Source organism: Raphanus sativus, chromosome 4 (genome assembly GCF_000801105.2).
Source record: "Raphanus sativus cultivar WK10039 chromosome 4, ASM80110v3, whole genome shotgun sequence".
In the NCBI taxonomy this organism is placed as follows: domain Eukaryota; kingdom Viridiplantae; phylum Streptophyta; class Magnoliopsida; order Brassicales; family Brassicaceae; genus Raphanus; species Raphanus sativus.
In genome coordinates this window covers 1,697,524-1,716,983 of record NC_079514.1, presented here as the reverse complement: position 1 = coordinate 1,716,983, position 19,460 = coordinate 1,697,524, and the positions used below count along the sequence as shown (strand labels likewise).

The following is a 19,460-nucleotide window of genomic DNA, read 5'->3' as shown; positions in this document are numbered from 1 at the left end:
CTAACAAGGTTCCTAAGCTGTTACAATACACCAGGAACGGTTAGTCATGAATGTTAGAATGTTTATAGAAAGATGATGGACTCTAAAAAATAATGTAATATGAGAGAAGAAAAACCTTGTTCGAGTGCCCTTAGTGATCTCAGCAGTTTGTCCTTTCCGGAGAGCCAAAGTAAAAGGTTTGACATTAATCTTTGCTCTCTCATTAATAGTTTAGGATTGGTGTGCATTTGCAAAGTTCCGCAAATATATAGCCCTCCAGTTTCCAACTCAATACGTGCCATTTTTAGTTGAACCCAAGGAACAAAATAATGGAAACATACGTGTCTTCTTCGAAAGAGTCCAACAGCTTGGGGCAATGTATTTCTTCTAATTGCCACAGCGTATCGACACACAAGTCCGTCCATGTCAGTTTTCTTAACTAGATCATGCAACTTGAAATTAGCTTAAAATAATCATTACTACCATATTCACCATTTTGATCAGTTCTACATGACAAACATAGAGTTTGACTAGAAGATATAATATCTTTCTTATTCTTGAAGCTGCAACGTGATGATAAAACAAGATTAATTGATATACCCACAGTATATAATCCGTTCACGTCAGTTTCTTAATTACAATTGTAAACAATTTCTTTGTGATTAATAGAATAAAATGCCCAACTTTTTTTTTGTGACACATACTTCATTAAAATAGAAAAAGGCCTCAGGCCCAGAATCAGCCCATTACAGGTCCACAAGCAAAGAAGAGGAAAGGAAAAGTTTTGCCAGAAGATCGGCTTCGACATTCAAGGAACGATTAAAATGCGAAAAGATAACTTCGACGAAAACAGAGGAGATGCATTTGATATCGCGAACGATACCGAAGATTTCCTTGACCTGCATGTCGGTGGTAATAGCTCTGATGAGCGTTGCGTTGTCAGAGAAACACCGGAGCTTTGTGAGCCCTAGCGTCTCTGCAGAGAGGAGAGCCGATCGGAGGGCCATAGCTTCAGCAATCAAGGGGAATTTGACCCAGTTCTGTGTTGTCGATCCTCGATTGATTTCTGTCCCCGTTGAATCCGTGAAGATCCATGCCATACCAGCTCTCTTGGAGCGTACATCCCATGCCGCATCTGTTCGACAAGTAGTAACCGAAGAGTCTTCCATAAGGAGATTCAGCGATATTCTTCCTTGAGGTATAGGTCCTTTTCTTACTCTAACTGGATCCTGAGCTTTGGTCCATTCATGTGCTAACCGTAATCCTGTTGTTGCAGTATCGGCAGGGGAGATGGTTTTACCTTCAAAGAGTAGTTGGTTTCGTGCGTTCCAAATCGTCCAACAGACCCACGGTAGGATCGTGCTTGTAATTCCAGTTGGAGGTAGACACACTGCTCTCTTGAAGGCGACAACAACCTCTTTGAAGGTTCCATCTGTAGCTAGGGGAACTACGCGATTGAGGGGAATGAGATGCCATACCTCCTGAGCATAGGGGCAATGGAAAAAGGTATGCATCGCCGTCTCTAATTCGTGACATCTCTTACACAACGCTCCTGCAATCATGCCTCTTTGCTGTAGGTTTTCTCCCAGCGGCAGAGCTCTCTGGATAATGGACCACAAGAAGAGCTTCATTTTAGGTGAACAAGCTTCAGACCAAACATCTCTGACCCAGTTGAAGACTCCCGGGTCTGACGAGATTGGTAGCGTAGCTGTCTGCATAGATGCTGAGAAGTAACCAGAGCGCGTAGTGTAAATGCTGGATGGTAGTGGTTGCCATATGAAAGAATCCTCCACTTTTGTCATGCTTGGTTGTAGTAGCAGAATCTCCTTCATCAGATGTGGTAAGATAGTCTCAATTCTGTCTTGATTCCATTGCATATCTGATGTGAGTAGGTCTGAGACTGTGAGGTCTAAGCAATTGTTAGGAATAGGTCCAAACACCTTGATATTAGTGTCTAAGGAAATCCACGAGTCTTTCCACACTTTAGTCGTCTCTCCATTCCCTATTGCCTTACCCAGATTACCTTTTAGTAAGTCTCGTCCGTGTAGGATACTCCTCCAACCGTGAGAGCACACACTAGGCACTTTAGCATCTCAGAAGGAAGTAGAATGGCAGTATTTGCCTAGAAGTATTCAAGCAAGTAGACTGTCTGGTTTAGTGAGGATCCGCCAAGCCTGTTTTGCAAGCAGTGCTTGGTTAAAAAGTTGAATATCTCTGATACCAAGTCCTCCTCCGGCTTTTGGTTTAGTGATCTTATCCCAAGAAACCCATGATATTTTCCTTTTTCCTTTAGGGTCATCCCACCAGAATCGAAGTAAAGCTGATTGAATGCGTTTGCATAAACTTATAGGTAGCTCGAAGCAAGACATGGAGAAGGTTGGAATGGCCGTTAGGACGACTTTCAGCATAATGAGTTTTCCTGCTCTGGATAAGAAACGAGAAGATAGACTGGAGGCGCGTTGGCGAATTCTGTCTACTATAGCTGTGAAGAGATCTTTCTTTTTTCTCCCAAAATGTTCAGGTAAGCCCAAATATTTTCCAGATCCTCCTTCTTTAGATATTTCCAATAGTGCTTTGACCCTTTCTTTTGATTCTGTGGATGTTTTGGAGGAAAAAGTGATCGATAACTTCTCCTTATTGATCTTCTGTCCAGATGCTTGCTCGTATTCCCACAATATATCTTTAAGCTTGGTGCAACTGGAAGGAGATGAAGAGCAGAAGAATAGTGTATCATCAGCGAATAGAAGATGGTTTACCCTCGGGCTTCCTCTTGCTACTCAAATTCCTTGTAAGGTACCCTCTCTTTCAGCCTTTTGACATAATCCAGTACAACTACATTCACCATATGTTGATCAATTCTATAGTAATGCTGGAAACAGAATGTAACGTGATGAACCAAATGTAGATTAGTCTAAATACAACCCTAAGATGAGTAGATTAGCCAGAAATTGTATCCAATAGTTATCCATTTCTCTTAACCGACATGCAAGTATATATCAGATACACGTTGGCTACAGCTTTACTCACCTCTTATCACAACATCTCCATACTAATATACCGAATATTACTAGTAGGGGTGGACACGGAACGGATATCCGGAATTTTAAGGATATCCGTGATCCGATCCGTGCCTTACGAATATTCGATTTTTCGATCCGATCCGATCCGTAACTCTTCGGATATCCGGAACATCGGATATCCGCGAATATCCGAATTTTTCCGGATATCCGGTTCGATCCGTAAAAAATAATAAAAAATAAAAAAATAAATAAAAATAAAAGAAAAAGAAGAAAATCTGAAATAAAATAATAATATTTCATTATTTTTTATAAAAAATTACATACTTTCGAAATTTTTAATAACTAAATAATTAATTTAGTGAATAAAAACATTATAAAACTTATATAAAGATATAAAAGTATGTATATTATATAATTTTATAAACATGTATACATATATATGTATATAACGGATCGGATCGGATATCCGTTTCTAAAAATATTAGTATTTGTGATTTGCTTCGTCTTTGACGGATATTGGATTTTAGTATTTGCTTCGATTCGTTAAGTTACGGATATTCGGATTTTTCGGATCGAATCGGAACGAATAACGGATCGAATCAAAATTTACGGATATTTTGCCCACCCCTAATTACTAGTATCAATTGGTTGACAAAACAATTCAAAATAGAATTTACTTATAGAAGTGCCTGTAACTTGTAATGAAATAAGTCAATGAGACACGCCTTTGCATCTCTTATCCTCCTGAACAATTCATATGCTCGCAAATGAATTTAATATAGTTTCTTCCACAATTTAACTTCGATTATCTTTACATACTCTGGACATGAATTTAGTTTTACAAAGGCATGTTTTTATATAAATATAACCTTTGAATATTGACGGTGTATTATATAAATGTAAATACATTACACTAAAATAAAACACTATATATATATATATATTTTTTTTCTCTAAAATTCATTAAAGTAGCAGCTGTTGATTTCAGATGGAAAATTGATGAGGAGTCAGAGTAGATATTTTCGTTGGACCACGTTGAATTGTTCTATAAGAAAGATATTTATTTAAAATATTGAAAAAATGACGTTTTATGGTTTTATGTGCCCGCCCAAAACTTTGTTTTATTCAGTGTAAATTGTCAAACGGAGGTGGAAAATAAATAAACAACGCGTTGAATAAATTAAAAAAAAAAGATTGAAAAAGCACGGCAAATAAAGAAAACGACGCGTAGTCTACGGACATGTATAAAAAACGACAGAGTCCAAAGTCATCTTTCATATTCATCTTCATTACGCGGTTTTGTTTCACCAAACTCAAACAAACACACATTCCATTCAAACCTAACTAACAAACAATCAGATCAACACACACCCAAACATTCGTCGAAAAATCAAAACCGATCTCAATCCAATCTAAACCATTCGATCTCATTCCCAATCGAATCAGTTACAATTCTACTCTCAGAACTTGGAATCAGCTAAAACCCTAACAGTAAGTGATGTTGCGAGCTCTAGTGCGGCCTCTCGAGCGGTGGTGCCCAGGAAGCAGATCGAGCGGCGATAACTTACTCTGGCAATCGGAGCTGAGACCGCACGCCGGCGGTGAGTATTCGATCGCGGTGGTTCAAGCCAATTCGAGACTAGAGGATCAGAGTCAGGTCTTCACATCCTCCTCCGCCACTTACGTCGGAGTCTACGACGGACACGGCGGACCCGAAGCTTCTAGATTCGTTAACAGACATCTCTTCCCTTACATCCACAGTAAAAAAAATCACATCTTTCTCATCATTCCAATATCAAAAGCTTCCAAAAATCTGATTTTTTTTTCTCATTAATTTTGCAGAGTTCGCTAAAGAAGAAGAAGGAGGACTATCTGCGGATGTGATTAGCAAAGCGTTTAAAGAAACTGAGGAGGATTTTTGTCATATGGTTAAACGATCCTTACCGTCGAAACCGCAGATGGCTACTGTGGGGACTTGCTGTCTCTTTGGTGCTGTCTCTGATGGTACACTGTACGTTGCGAATCTCGGGGACTCGAGAGCGGTTCTTGGGAGAGTTGTTTCAGGGGTTGCTGTAGCTGAGAGGTTGTCTACTGATCATAACGTCGCTGTTGAAGAGGTGAGGAAGGAGGTTAAGGCGCTTAACCCTGATGATTCGCAGATTGTTATGTATATTCGTGGAGTTTGGAGGATTAAAGGCATTATTCAGGTTTGTTACTTACGAGCTTTTTTTGCTTCCTTGCTTGTTTGTGTGGTATGCTAGCATCTATGATTTGTGTTTCTATGCGTAAACGGAGTGTAATGGTGTCTTCTCTCTTTCGAGTAACTTTAAGTTTGATATAAATGGGGGCTTGTAATGTTCCAGGAATCCTTCACAAGGGGCTCCTGCAACGTTTCTTCCCCAGTGTAGTCAGAGCTCTACATGATTATGAAGATATATGCTTTGTGGTTGTTGATGAACCTTTCCATGAATGTTGTTGAGCTCGTTGTATATGACTATATGAGTTTAGCTAAATCGTTTGTATATGTGCTTCTCTATAGGTATCGAGATCAATTGGGGATGTATACTTGAAGAAACCCGAGTTTTACAGGGATCCGGTTTTCCAGCAACATGGGAATCCTATTCCTTTGAGGAGACCTGCGATGACAGCTGAACCCTCCGTTATAGTAAGGAAGCTTAAGTCACAGGACTTGTTTCTCATATTTGCATCAGATGGTCTCTGGGAACATCTTACTGATGAAGCAGCCGTAGAGATTGTACTCAAACACCCAAGAGCTGTAAGTTTACCCCCCTAAACTAAAAGCTTTATTGTGTATCTCTTTTTCTGTTAGCTACTTTGTAGATTTCTAACTCTCTGTGGTCTACAGGGAATCGCACGAAGGCTTGTAAGAGCAGCTCTGGAGGAAGCTGCCAAGAAGAGAGAAATGAGATATGGAGATATGAAGAAAATCGCCAGAGGGGTTCGAAGACATTTCCATGACGACATAAGCGTCGTTGTTGTTTATCTCGATCAACACAAACCGAAGAATGGTAAACTGGTACAGCAAGGAGGCATTACAGCTCCACCGGATATCTACTCACTACGCTCAGATGAAGCTAAGCAACGGCAGCTTCTCAATGTGTTATACTGACTCAGATTATGTTAAATGGGTGGTTTTGGATAAAAATCAAAATAGGGAAGAAAACTTGTTTACATATTTGTTTAATCTTTTACCATGGATGTATGTTCTTTTTATGTATTGGAATTGGATTTGTATATTCTTTTACCCTTTTCTTTTTGGGCAAAGCAGTTTTGCTTTTGACAATCAATACTTTTGTTGTACCGAAGTATGAAAACTTGTTTTGAGTTTATGAGAAGATTGATTGAGCCTTGCTTGAGTTTGGCTAATGCTCGACGACGTGGGAATGAACAAGTGAGAGAGATGAGTTTACAGTACTCACAACTAGGGATGTAAATTGGGTATAATGACTATGGGTATGGGTTAGCCTGGTTCCAATTACAGTAATATGGTTTTGATTTGGTTATGCCCAAGATCGAGTTTACCCGAAAAGATATGGGCCAAAATCATTTAGACATGTGTGTTCAATAATCCTACAAATCAAACATTAGAAGACAAAATTAAAATCATGCTTTTCTACTAAATTTGCAAAAACACGTTTCTACAATAAAACCACAACATCATATTTTTTTGGTAAAATCACATTTTCGCCAAATTTACAAAATTGCTTTTTTCTCACAAAAATGCAAAATTATATTTTTCATCAAAATCTCAAAATCATATTTGATAATGTGATATGTTAATTGGAGAAAGAACTGAACTCTTACTCTGCTAGATTGACATGTGCATATGAGCATTACTATCTCATAATGTGATCTGTTAGTGGGGAAACGAGGATAACACTTTTACGGCTAAACTGACATGTGTATATGAGTATGTTACCGTAAAGCGTATAGAATAAAACATAAACAAAAAAAATTTGTTAGTAGTTCTAACAATGTTACTATATCAGAAATAAGTTTTTGATTTTCCCCCTTTTGACTGAAGAGGAAAACATAAACCAAAGTTGAACCAGCTAAAATCAGATCTAAATTATGGAGGAGTAAAGATGAACTGCGATAATCTATTAAAGAACAATCATGAATTCGTCATAACCCTTATCGATCAAGAATTCGTGTAACCCTTAGACAGCAAAAGTTCATCTTTTTAGTACGTCATTCACAAAACATATATGTATAAAATATGTTTATCTAAAATCTAAAACTGAGATCTAAATTTTTTATTTCAGAATTTTTTTAAAAAATTCCTTAAATTTTGCTTATGTTTTACTATGTATTGTTTATTTTAAATTATTTTGTGTGTTTTAATGTATATACAACCTTTTAAAGTTATCAAGATTTTACCTTTAAGTCATGTAAAATTTAAATGAATATTTATATATAGCTACATTTAGTATTTATTAGTTTTTTTTTTGAAACAAATATTTATTAGTTACATTTAGTATTTATTTGTCACAAATCCATCAGATATTTACTCCATCGGGTTGTTCATCTTCTTAATTGCAATATTCCTTCCATCTTGCAGTGTACCTTTATATACAGATCCAAACCCGTCTTCTCCGAGTAAATTCTTGACTCAAAAGTTGTTTGTTGCATCTCTGAGAATTTGCATCGGGATGGCTTTGTTCTCGATGATCTCATTGTGCTCAACCATCTTGATCTCGTTGTGCTCAGCCATCTCGATCTCGTTGTGCTCAGCCATCTCGATCTCGTTATGCTTAGAAGACTGCACAAGATCCTTCAATAGGTTCCAAAAAAGTGTATTCCACACGAAGCATCTTCCGAACCATGTTGTGATATGGATATCACCTTCAGCTCGGGTATGGTCTATTTTCATAACAAATCAATTAATTGCATAAGTTTCAGACAAGTTGTAACAAGTCAACCATTTGCATAAATACGCTTTCACAAAAATGTATGTATAAAATATGTTTATCTAAAATTCTAAAATTGAAATTTCAAATTTTTATTTCATAATTTTTTTAAAAAAAATTGCTTAAATTTTTCTTATGTTTTACTTGTGCTTTTTTTGTGAATGCTAGTGGACTCAAACTTTGGTCACCCCAGTGAAAGAGATGTTTGCCCAATGTACCTTGGGACATGTACTGATAGACCAACACCCTGTCATTTCCTTCAATGAAATACCAATAAAAAAGACACTAAGTTGCGGTGATGAACCCTGGTTAGAACAATGACCTCAGATTTGAATTTGTTGAGGCCTTTACAGACAAAAACCGGGTTATTCATCTTCTTAACTGCAATATTCCTTCCATCTTGCAGTGTACATCTATATACGGATCCAAAGTTGTTTGTTGCATTTCTGAGAATCTGCATCGGGATCCCTTTGTTCTCGATGATCTCATTGTGCTCAACCATCTCGATCTCGTTGTGCTCAACCATCTTGATCTCGTTATGCTCAGAAGACTGCACAAGATCCTTCAATAGCTTTCAAAAAATGTATTCTGCACGAAGCATCTTCATGAACCATGTTGTGATATGGATATCGCCCTCAGCTCGATATGGTCTATTTTCATAACAAATCAACTATTTGCATAGATTTCAGACAAGTTGTAACAAGTCAACCATTTGCATAAATACGCTTCACAAAAATGTATGTATAAAATATGTTTATCTAAAATTCTAAAATTGAAATTTCAAAATTTTATTCATAATCTTTTATAAAAAAAATTGCTTAAAGTTTTCTTATGTTTTACTTGTGTTTTTTTTTGTCAATGATTATTTTTTGCCATGTATTTTTATTTTTAATTATTTTGTGTGTTCAACGTACGTACAACCTCTTAAGTTATTAAAATTTTAACTTTCAGTCATGTAAAAACTAAATGGATACATATATCTAGTTTCATTTAGTTAACAATTAAATTAGCACATTGAACACTTAAATACTCTTCACATCTCCCAAACATTTAAATATAATAAACTATAAACAATATTTTATACAACACTTTGAAATATGAATTCATATTTAATTTACTTATAGCCTTAGATTTCTAAAATAGTAATCCCTACAAATTTACTATTTTGAGTAATGATTGGTGCTATTGATATAAAACACACACACTAATCGGTTTACTTTATAGACTTGTATTTATACTAATTTTTTTTAGATAAATGATTTTAAGCTGGTTCATATACCAGTTTAGATTTTCCTCTTCAGTCAAAGGGGACAAATGAAAAACTGATTCCAGAAATAGTAACATCTACTAACCAATTTCTTTTAAATCTGGCTGGTGAGACGTTAGTTGCCACATATATTTGATACAAATTATGAACATATTCATGTTGCTCAGTTATAAGAGGGAAATTTTGTTCGTAAACATAGGAAAGAGATGGAGAAGAAGAAGAAATAAAAGAGGGAAAACAAAAATATAAAATATGTTTATCTAAAAAACTAAAACTGAGATCTAAAATATTTATTTTCATATTTTTTAAAAAAAAATTGCTTAAAATTGCTTATGTTTTACTTTTACTTATGTTTTTTTTCAGTGCTTATGTTTTAATATGTATTTTTTTTACAATATATGTATTATTTATTTTAAATTATTTTGTGTGTTTAACGTATATACAACCTCTTAAAGTTATTAAAATTTTACCTGTTAGTCATTTAAAAATACATGAATACCTATATCTAGTTACATTTAGCACTTATTATAGCACAATCCAAATTCTAAGAACTCTTCATATCTCCCAAAGATTTAAATATAATTAACTGTAAACGGTACTTTATACAACACTTTGAAATATGAATTTATTTTTAATATTACTTATAGCTTTTAGATTTTTAAAATAGTGATCCCTACAAACTTAATCTTTGGAGTAATGATGGGTGTTATTGATATAACACACACCCATTAAATTCTTAATCAAGTGTTATTCAATCATACAAATATAATAATAGATTCGATTTTATAATAGATTTAATAATAAAGTGTTTTTCAATCATTGTTAAAAATAGAAAGATTCAAATCCGAGGAAAACCCTCCAGATTTTTGTAAATACAAATTTGAGAGAATTTGAAAATTTGTTATTTTACTTGGATTTATAAATAATACATGGATTTCTAAATCAATCAAAATATATTGTTTCATAAGTTTACTATTATACTATGTATGTAAATCGTTTTTCTTACAATGCCTTGCCACAATTTGTTAATATTGTTAAAGTAATTATATTGGCTGTTTATTAGAAAAATGATAATTATATTGGCAAAAACATCCTTGTATCTTTACTACAGCAACATCTGTCTAAATAGATCCCTTGCCTTGCCGGAACTAACCTGGGTAAAACTGTCATTTGATTCTGAACATACGCTTTGAATTTTATCTTCGAAGTTTATCCTCTTTAATAAGCTGTCTTAAATCCGGTGCAGAAAAAAAGATGTTTCAATTTTCTCATTTCGTAAAAAAAAGAATCTTCTAAGAAAGTGACGAAACGAAGAGAGAGAAACAATCAAATGGATGTAACAACAACCGACGAGGTAATTGTTGATCGGAACGAAGCGGTGGAGACGCCTCCAGAGGATGATTGTTGCCCGATCTGTTTCAGCTCCTTCACGGTCCCCTGTCGAGGCAACTGTGGCCATTGGTATTGCGGTTAAGTGTTTCATCTTAATATATCATTTGGTAGCTCTCTGGGGGAATTGCTTAGGGTTCGGTACTGATTTAGGGTTCCATTCGTAGTGTGTGTTTTGGACAACATTAATTAACAAGAGTTTATATGTTAGTGTACTTTCGCTGATTAATTAATTACATTACCAGGAAGCTGCATATTGCAGTATTGGAACTATGCTGCAGTCTCTAAGCCTTGCAAGTGTCCTATGTGTGTTCGACACATCACCACGCTGTCACCGGAAGCATCCTTGCAACAGCGGCAAGAGCAAGAGGTGAAGGAGGTTCTTGCTAAGATCCGTAGGTATAACCGTCTCTTTGTTGGAGGTTTAACTGGCTTTCTTCAGGTATAACCGTCTTTTGTATTCTTTTATCTTGCTTGTCTGTAAATGGAACAAGACCGCCTTTGTTCGAATGTTTCAGAAGCTGCAGGAGCTGCCTTTGCTGATAAAGAGATTGGTGTGGCACATGATGGATCCAGATACAAACACTTTGTATTTTCATGAAGTTCGCATCTTTGCAGTTAAGAACATCTTACCTTTATTAAAGTTTAAATCTTGTTTATAGTGCAGTATCTGACGCCTTACTCTTTATAGTTTAGTGTTTAGTTACTATCTCTGCCCACTAAGTCTTTGTTGTGATTCGTTGTATGTACTAATGACCAAAAACAAGGCTACACAGATCTATCATTGAAGGACGAGAAACTAAGTTTCTTCCGGTGTTGCAGATGTTGATGAGTACCCTTTACACTGCGGCAGAGTTTAGCTTCATCCCAACGGGTAAGTTGCCTCTCACAAATCCTATAACCAGTTTTCCAAGAATCATTTGGAACTCCGATAATCTTAGTTTGATATTGTGTGACTTCATGCCCGTTTTGTACAGGAGGGTTCAGAATAGTGACGGTGTTCGACTACACTGCTATTGCAATGATCTTGATTCTGCGCGTGGTGGGGTTATATCGGAGGAGACGTCTTGCTCAGCGTGTTAGGCATATTGCAGCTGCAGAAATTGAACCAGAATAAAGTTCAAAATGAATTGTATTATATCATGTGAAGGAGCAAGCGTTTGTTTGTTGTAGGTTTGGTTTGGTAGATCATAGAAAAGCCAAGAGCCTTTAGACCACTGTAAAGAAAATGAAATGCAATCTTTTATAAATAAATATAATTACACGGACATAAGATGGGCTTGTACTTTGTTATTATGTGTCCCAATGTTGGGCTTCAATAGCAAGTCTACTACTCCATTTATGTTCCCGAATCCCTCCAAAATGGCCAACTTCAATTTGTCCTTTCTTATGACTTTCCACATGCTACAAACTCTTGTAACACATTAGACACAGTCAGCTAAACATTGGCAAAGTATTTGTTCTTTTCTAAACTGCCGTTCATTTTAAGCAAAGACAAAATTTTGAGGAACCTTTTTTTTAATAAAAAGGAGGTCAAAATGTTCATGTGTCCGACTCTGCACTGCATCCACGAGTTAATCTCTAGAAGAGTGTATTCGGTCTATTACGCACGGAAATCTCTATTTTTTAATATGATTAAAATGTAACTATATTATATTGCGTCATGTGGAGGCGCATTCACAACTATTATAATATATCTAGAGAATGGGCTATGAATCTCTCTGATGATATCGATTTCTACTTTTAGGTGGAGATCGGACAAACTAGCCAGCAATATCTCGCCAAATGTAGTAATCTTCTCTATTTTATTTTTCGTTTTTAAATGTGAAAATACTTTTTATATACCGGAAAGGAAAGTATTTTCTAAAATTAGATCAATTGATTGACCTTGGGGAATGTCCAAAACCAAAAAACAAAACATAATGCGGGTTTTCAAGATTTTGTTCGAATGTTATTACTACGTGTATTTTTCATTTTTAACTAATTAAAAATGTAAGATTTATGATCCTTTAATAACTATTTTAAATTAATTATATTGTATTTTAACCATTAAAGTTATATTTTGTTACAATTTTCTTAAATATTTCTAGTGATGTGATAACAAAAATATCAAGGTAAGATTTTCCATATTTTATTGTGTACATCCGTAACTAGTACTAAAAAGTCTTAAATTTGTATCAATAATTTAACAAACTGCAATTGTTTGTCAGAAGTCGAACCTCTGACATCGCTTCTTTGTAAGAACGTAGGGCACTTCCGTCATTTCTGACCATCCCCCATAATTTTGACAAATCACATTTAACAAAATGTGAAAACTCTTTTTTCTCTCTCTCTCTCCTGTATTAGGCTTCCTTCAACCAGTGGTTTAAACAGAATAGAGAGCTTGTTTCATGCGAGAGCTGATAGAGAAAGATAGATAGAGAAAGAAACCAATCTCAAGATCACGAGCTTTCTTTCTTCTTTCTTCGTTATCGTCTTTGAACTGAATCAAGAAAAAAGACAGCGATCAAACAAAGGAACAAAAGGATCTCAAGAAACCCACTTGTTGTTGGTTCAAGATTTCACGGGTCTTAAAATCTCTGTAAAGTCTCTTTCCCACACACCCATAACTTTCATCATCATCATCATCATCGCCACCCACTACTCTTTCTCAATTTCAACGGCTTAAATTCCTCCACGTTACAGTCTCTCATTTCCTCAGATGTAAAATGTCGAGTCTCTGTTAGATATCTCCCAGAAAACCTGATCTGATCTTAAGCTAAGACAAACTGAAGTCGCAGAGAGACAAGAATGGATCGACCAGCAGTGAGTGGACCGATGGATTTGCCGATCATGCACGATAGCGATAGGTACGAGCTCGTCAAAGATATTGGGTCCGGTAACTTCGGAGTTGCGAGGTTAATGAGAGACAAGCAGAGTAACGAGCTTGTTGCTGTCAAATATATCGAGCGAGGTGAGAAGGTAAAGTGTTTTGTTCTTGTCTTATTCTCATTGAGATGTTATGGTTTATGAAATGGTTTTGATCATTGATGTTGATTAATATTAGTAAATATTTCTAACATATTGTTCATTTCTTTGTTCTGGTATCTAAAATTTCATAATTGGTATAATGTTTATATTAATTACAGATAGATGAAAATGTGAAAAGGGAGATAATTAATCACAGGTCCTTAAGACATCCCAATATAGTAAGATTCAAAGAGGTTTGGCTTCAACTCTCTTAACCTTTCTTATTATTAAGTTCAAGTGAAATTAACTATATTTTTTTTATATAAATTCTCCTGTTTGATTTCAGGTCATATTAACACCAACTCATTTGGCTATTGTTATGGAATACGCAGCCGGAGGAGAACTCTTTGAGCGTATCTGCAATGCAGGCCGGTTCAGCGAAGACGAGGTTGTTTTCTTGAGTAAACAAGTCTTCTCTTCATATGCCGAGTATTGATGAATGTGTTTGGTTATTACCGTGTAGGCAAGGTTTTTCTTCCAGCAACTCATTTCAGGAGTTAGTTATTGTCATGCTATGGTAATGAGAAAATGTTTTGTTTTACATCCTCTGTGAAAATCAACTAGCTCTCATGTGATTCAGTTTTTTTTATGTTGTAGCAAGTATGTCACCGAGATTTGAAGCTCGAGAATACGTTACTAGATGGTAGCCCTGCCCCTCGTCTAAAGATATGTGATTTTGGATATTCCAAGGTATCTTTTCTTTGTCAAAACATATACAAAAATATATAAAATTTCATGATATTTAAATTTTGTTAGATTCTGTCTTCAATTTTTTTTTTTAAAGTTGTGCATGCTCTTGTTTGTTTTTTCTAGTCCTCGGTGTTACATTCACAGCCAAAATCAACTGTTGGAACCCCTGCTTATATTGCTCCAGAGGTTTTACTAAAGAAAGAATATGATGGCAAGGTACTCCACTTTCTTACTACTACTCCATACTAATCATATATACTATACAAAGAAATATGTTTTATTTAAGAGTAATTTATATTTTTTGACAATTCTGGAATTGTTGGTTTTAAATTGGTCAAATGCATCATAATTCATCAGCTTGCAGATGTTTGGTCTTGTGGGGTAACACTGTATGTGATGCTTGTTGGTGCATACCCTTTTGAAGATCCAGATGAGCCTAAAAACTTCAAGAAAACAATACATGTGAGCTTTTCTTCCCTCAATGGCTTATTAGCTTAAGAATGTTCTCTTTTTTATATATATAGCTAAACATCATGCTCTGTTCTGAAAATGTGTTTCTCAGAGAATCTTGAATGTTCAGTACGCTATTCCAGATTATGTTCACATATCTCCTGAATGTCAACATCTGATCTCCAGAATATTCGTTGCTGATTCTGCAAAGGTATAACTAGTCTACTTCAAAGTCTATAGACCTTGATAGCTACATTTGTTGATAGTGTCTGGATTACATTTTGTATGTTTATATTGTGTTCTGTTTAGCTGAATTGGCTATCTATTGGCTGGTTTCATGCAGAGGATATCAATCCCTGAGATAAGGAACCATGAATGGTTTCTCAAGAATCTACCGGCAGATATCATGAATGATAACGTGATGAATAGCCAGTTTGATGAATCAGACCAACCAGGTCAAAGCATTGAAGAGATCATGCAGATTGTTGCAGAAGCGACTGTTCCTCCTGCTGGCACTCAGAGTCTCAACCATTATCTCACAGGTGAAACAGAAACAAAACAAAAACATTTTCTTGTTTCTTCAAGTTCTCAACAATGTGACAATACAGGAAGCTTGGATTTGGAGGATGATATGGATGAAGATCTAGAGAGCGACTTGGATGATCTTGACATCGATAGTAGCGGAGAGATTGTGTATGCAATGTGATGTAATCTCAATGGTTTCTGATACAAAAAAAATGAACAATAAGGTGTGTTGTTTGGTATTGATATTTGAGTTCTCTTGATATTTCCCCAACTTTGTCAATGGGCACAGTTTGTAACCGTTGTTGATATGCAAAAAAAAAAAGATATGGGCGCTAGTAGTGTACTGTTACTCTTTATTGTATGGTTTTCGCTTTTCTGTTAGCTCAGCTGACTGGTAAGGTGATCCATGTCTCTTGTTCTTATTTTTAATTTGGTTCCAAAATTTGAACCAAAAACTTGTAACATTCAAAATAATGTTCATGTGTTAATTTTCTAATATAAAGAAAAATATGCCCCGTTCAAAAAGTAATAATTCTCGGAATATAAAAACGGCACTAATCAAGAAAGAGATAGATTCTGTTCATTACATAATGAGCTAATAGCCTAATACCAATTGGATTGTTCATTTGTTATTTGACATTCTAATTATTAAACAATATTTAGTTATATTTTTAAAAATTATTGATGGTTATATTACCTTTTAGTAGTCCGGGATGGATGCTTGTTATGAGTATGACTTTGTATTTCATGCTTGTCATGCTTTAATGCTTTGTAAAACCCTAAAATGAGCTGCATCTTTGCCCAATATTATCAAGTAGAAATTCTATAAACTAATACTTTACAAATTTAATAAATACTATATATCAAGAGCAGATCTACATGTATCAGGGAGGGGCAACTGCCCCCAGTCAAATTAGTGAATTTTTCTTTAATTATGTGAGTTTCTAATTAATGCCACTATCTTAAATTTAAGTTTTGCTCCCATTTTTTTTTGAGCAAAGTTTTGCTCCCATTCACCTTTTAGTTTCTCACGTGTGTGTATTTTTCCTTTTCAGATCTTTAAGTTATTTGTTTTTTACCTAAAAACATGGATAAATATACAAATTCAATTGAATTACATAAGCTATTAATAATGTGTCTATCATGACAAATGACTTAAATCTTTAACGCTTGTTTTCATTATTTCTATTAATATTTAACGTTTGGTTTGGACTTTAAATAGTACTCTTAGTTTATCATTGTTTTCACAAATATACAATTCTGTTGACTTGAATACTAAACATACTTACTACATACATAATAAATAAATCATAATTATTTTTCATAAATATTAAAAGAGTACACTAAGTTAATACTACTAAAAATTTAATAAAAATAATTTTGCGAATATTTCAAAAATATCGTAATAATGGTCTTCTGCATCATTTATTGTTTTTTCTTAACCTAAACGGCTAAACCTTTATAAAAGTAGAGTTTATGATGCTAATTTTTGGATTTGTTAAAATTTGAATAAAAATAAAATTTGAGAATTATCAAAAAATGAGCTTAAGTATGCTTATATTTTGTGAAGGTTTTTGAATATAAAAAATGTATATTTTTGCTTAAAATTTTGTATTTTTTGCTTAAAATTTTGTGTTTTTTTTTTTTCTTACAAATTTGTATTTTTCCTTACAAATTTGTATTTTTTTGCTTAAAAATTGTATTTTTCCTAAAAGCTGTATATTTTATAAAACTAAGAAAAGCATTTGAACATATTATTATTTTTTATAATGTAATAGTATATATCACTATATAGTCTCCCCGGTAAAATAAATTTTTTAGATCTGCTACTGTTATATATTATTATTTTTTTCCGGTTTCAAGTTGGACCGAATTAAAATAGGACTTAAATCAATAAATAATAAGATAATATATTTTGAAAAGAAATCTTATGTAAATATATGGTCCTATAAAATTATAAATTAATAATTTATATATATGTACATTTCATATAAGAACAAAGAAGCTATTATATTGTTTATTTTATATTCCTAATGGAATTATCTTTATATTTTCATAACATTTAATATATTTTGATGAGATTTAATAAATTTATATCTAAAATCATATTTAAATTCTATAAAACATATTTTATGAACATCAAACAATATAATCAAACCAATATAAATGTCAATTTTCAAAAAACAAATTAATGTATATACATTAAAATAAAATATTTTTCTTATTTTAGAAAAAAATATCTTTTTGATGTACATAAAATAATAAAATAGTTGCTTTTAATCTATATATATTAATTATTTTTTGCCAAGGTCATATTATCATATTTGATGTATATAAAATAACAAAAAAACATACCTGAATGTCAATACAAAGGAACGTTGTGCCAAGGTTCGTCTAAACCCAAAAATAAGTTGGATCTGGTTCGGTTTCGAATTTTAACAACCAAATATAACCAAAAAACGAAAAACACAAATATGACCATAATAACCGAAAATATTCCATAATATCTCTACTTAATTGAATGTGTTGTAAAGTTCCTTGTAATATGTATGGTATGCAGTGTAAGAAACTATGACCATATATGTGTGGGCCTATTAACCGTTATTTAGTATTTGAATGTATGAATAATTAAGTATTATTGTGTTTAATAAACTGCTTATAAGTGTAAAAGAAAAAGAAGCTAATACCAGAAGTGTTACAAAAGAAGAAGCTAATACCATTTGGATTGTTCATCACAAACGAATTTTATGTTCTTCTTTTACCATAGTCATACTAAATCAATATTAATCGTACTTTAAAATTAAAATATACACTTAAGCAAATTGTGTTAAAAAAAAAACTTAAGCAAATAAAAAGGAAGAAAACAGCTGTTATGTTATCTTTATTTAAATGATTGAAGCATGCATGGACCTATATATGTGAAACAGTTTCTCACTGCCTCTTGGTATAGTAACATAAACTGGATAGTTTGACCTGTAGATGAGATATGGCTTCCTTGGCGATTGTCATTGTTATCTTCTTATCCTTTTTTTGTCTTACTTTCAAATTAGTTTACTATTTTTTTTGACATATATACTGTGTATATAGGCAATATATAGGGTGGAGACAAATTAATCACTATTTACTATTGTTTATCGATTTGGATCCTAGTTTAATAAGTTTTGTTAGAAAAGGACTAATTTATGGTGGGGCCTTGGCTTATTCGACAATAGTGTGGGAAAGGGGCCTCTATTATGAGGATGAAGATGTGATGTGTGGGAGGATCAGGGGCCTCTATTTTTTCGCTGTTGAGTGTGTACAAATTACGGCGCGATTAAGGACAGGCTAATGGCGACGTAATCCCATTCATGTTAGATTCTTCCTTTTTTGGTAAGTTAAAATGGAGTTTAAGCTAATGTATATCTATTCAAAGTAGTTGAGTTTCGCTTTTAACTTTTAATTAACTTGTCGGAGAAGTATATATCACTCAAGTCAGGTGTACTGAATTTTTGGCGTTCATTCAGATTTATAATGATAGTTGATAGTTGATACCAAACAACGATAAGATTTGTGTCATATGTAGATGATTGTTTTAAAAAAATCGAAACCACTTAGCTAGATGTTTTTTTCCATGGCGGATATAGAATGAGACACAATCATATAATTGGATTTTTCGATGATTTAGAAACTCTGGATTCATAAGTCCATACAATTAACTAGGACAAAATCCAAATAATTTAATATAGTTCTTGTTGGAGAGTAGATTATTCTTAACGTGTATTAAACATGCATGTGATTTCAAAGTTGCTACATTTTGGTAATCTAGAAGCTTAACCATTAGCCAAGTCAACGATAGCTAATTGGATTTATACGATAGATATGCCATCTATTCTTAACGGATTAAAGTCGAATTTTAAAAACTTACAAGTCAAGACATTCTTGACGACCCCAAATAAACGAAGATTTAAAACAGACGATATAGTAAACATATAACTAAAAGTATTAATTAGGGTGTGTGATTATCCAAATGATCTCTTTATAGCGTCGGTCGTTAAAAGATCTCGTGCTCGTCGTTTAAAAAAGCTTGTCGTTTGGGAGCGTCCAAAAGCCACACCATCCGACTAACTTTCACATTCAGAGACGTATTTGTCAAGTACCAAATCAAATATAAAAAGAACTATTAGTGAGTAAAATAATTCCATTACAGAAAGAAAAAAAACA

General features: G+C 33.9%; 4 protein-coding genes across 7 annotated transcripts; 3 read left to right on the top strand and 1 right to left on the bottom strand.

Annotated features, from left to right (window-relative positions):
* Positions 1–725: 725 nt before the first annotated feature.
* Positions 726–1,856, bottom strand: LOC108849936 (uncharacterized). Its single transcript, XM_018623534.2, has one exon. It carries the CDS (start codon positions 1,854–1,856, stop codon positions 726–728), a length of 1,131 nt encoding a protein of 376 aa, XP_018479036.2.
* Positions 1,857–4,278: 2,422 nt separating this feature from the next.
* LOC130511459 (probable protein phosphatase 2C 63) lies at positions 4,279–6,254 on the top strand. The gene is made up of 4 exons (XM_057008453.1): positions 4,279–4,759; positions 4,842–5,206; positions 5,539–5,775; positions 5,866–6,254. Exons 1-4 carry the CDS (start codon positions 4,498–4,500, stop codon positions 6,127–6,129), a joined length of 1,128 nt encoding a protein of 375 aa, XP_056864433.1. The 5' UTR covers positions 4,279–4,497; the 3' UTR covers positions 6,130–6,254.
* A 3,997-nt stretch (positions 6,255–10,251) lies between these two features.
* On the top strand, positions 10,252–11,859 carry LOC130494714 (uncharacterized). 4 transcript variants are annotated; one of them, XM_057008456.1, is made up of 6 exons: positions 10,252–10,354; positions 10,444–10,666; positions 10,832–11,028; positions 11,105–11,203; positions 11,409–11,460; positions 11,564–11,859. In XM_057008456.1, the coding sequence occupies exons 2-6, from the start codon at positions 10,528–10,530 to the stop codon at positions 11,701–11,703; spliced, it is 627 nt and encodes a 208-aa protein (XP_056864436.1). In that variant the 5' UTR covers positions 10,252–10,354; positions 10,444–10,527; the 3' UTR covers positions 11,704–11,859. The 4 variants fall into 4 exon arrangements, with proteins under 4 accessions (XP_056864436.1, XP_056864438.1, XP_056864437.1 ...); XM_057008458.1 differs by lacking the exon at positions 10,252–10,354 and having other exon boundaries at positions 10,361–10,666; positions 11,114–11,203; XM_057008457.1 differs by lacking the exon at positions 10,252–10,354 and having other exon boundaries at positions 10,361–10,666; positions 11,108–11,203.
* A 1,051-nt stretch (positions 11,860–12,910) lies between these two features.
* Positions 12,911–15,641, top strand: LOC108837281 (serine/threonine-protein kinase SRK2E). The gene is made up of 10 exons (XM_057008454.1): positions 12,911–13,547; positions 13,715–13,789; positions 13,882–13,983; positions 14,059–14,112; positions 14,193–14,285; positions 14,409–14,501; positions 14,643–14,747; positions 14,848–14,946; positions 15,079–15,277; positions 15,344–15,641. The coding sequence occupies exons 1-10, from the start codon at positions 13,377–13,379 to the stop codon at positions 15,439–15,441; spliced, it is 1,089 nt and encodes a 362-aa protein (XP_056864434.1). The 5' UTR covers positions 12,911–13,376; the 3' UTR covers positions 15,442–15,641.
* Positions 15,642–19,460: the final 3,819 nt, after the last annotated feature.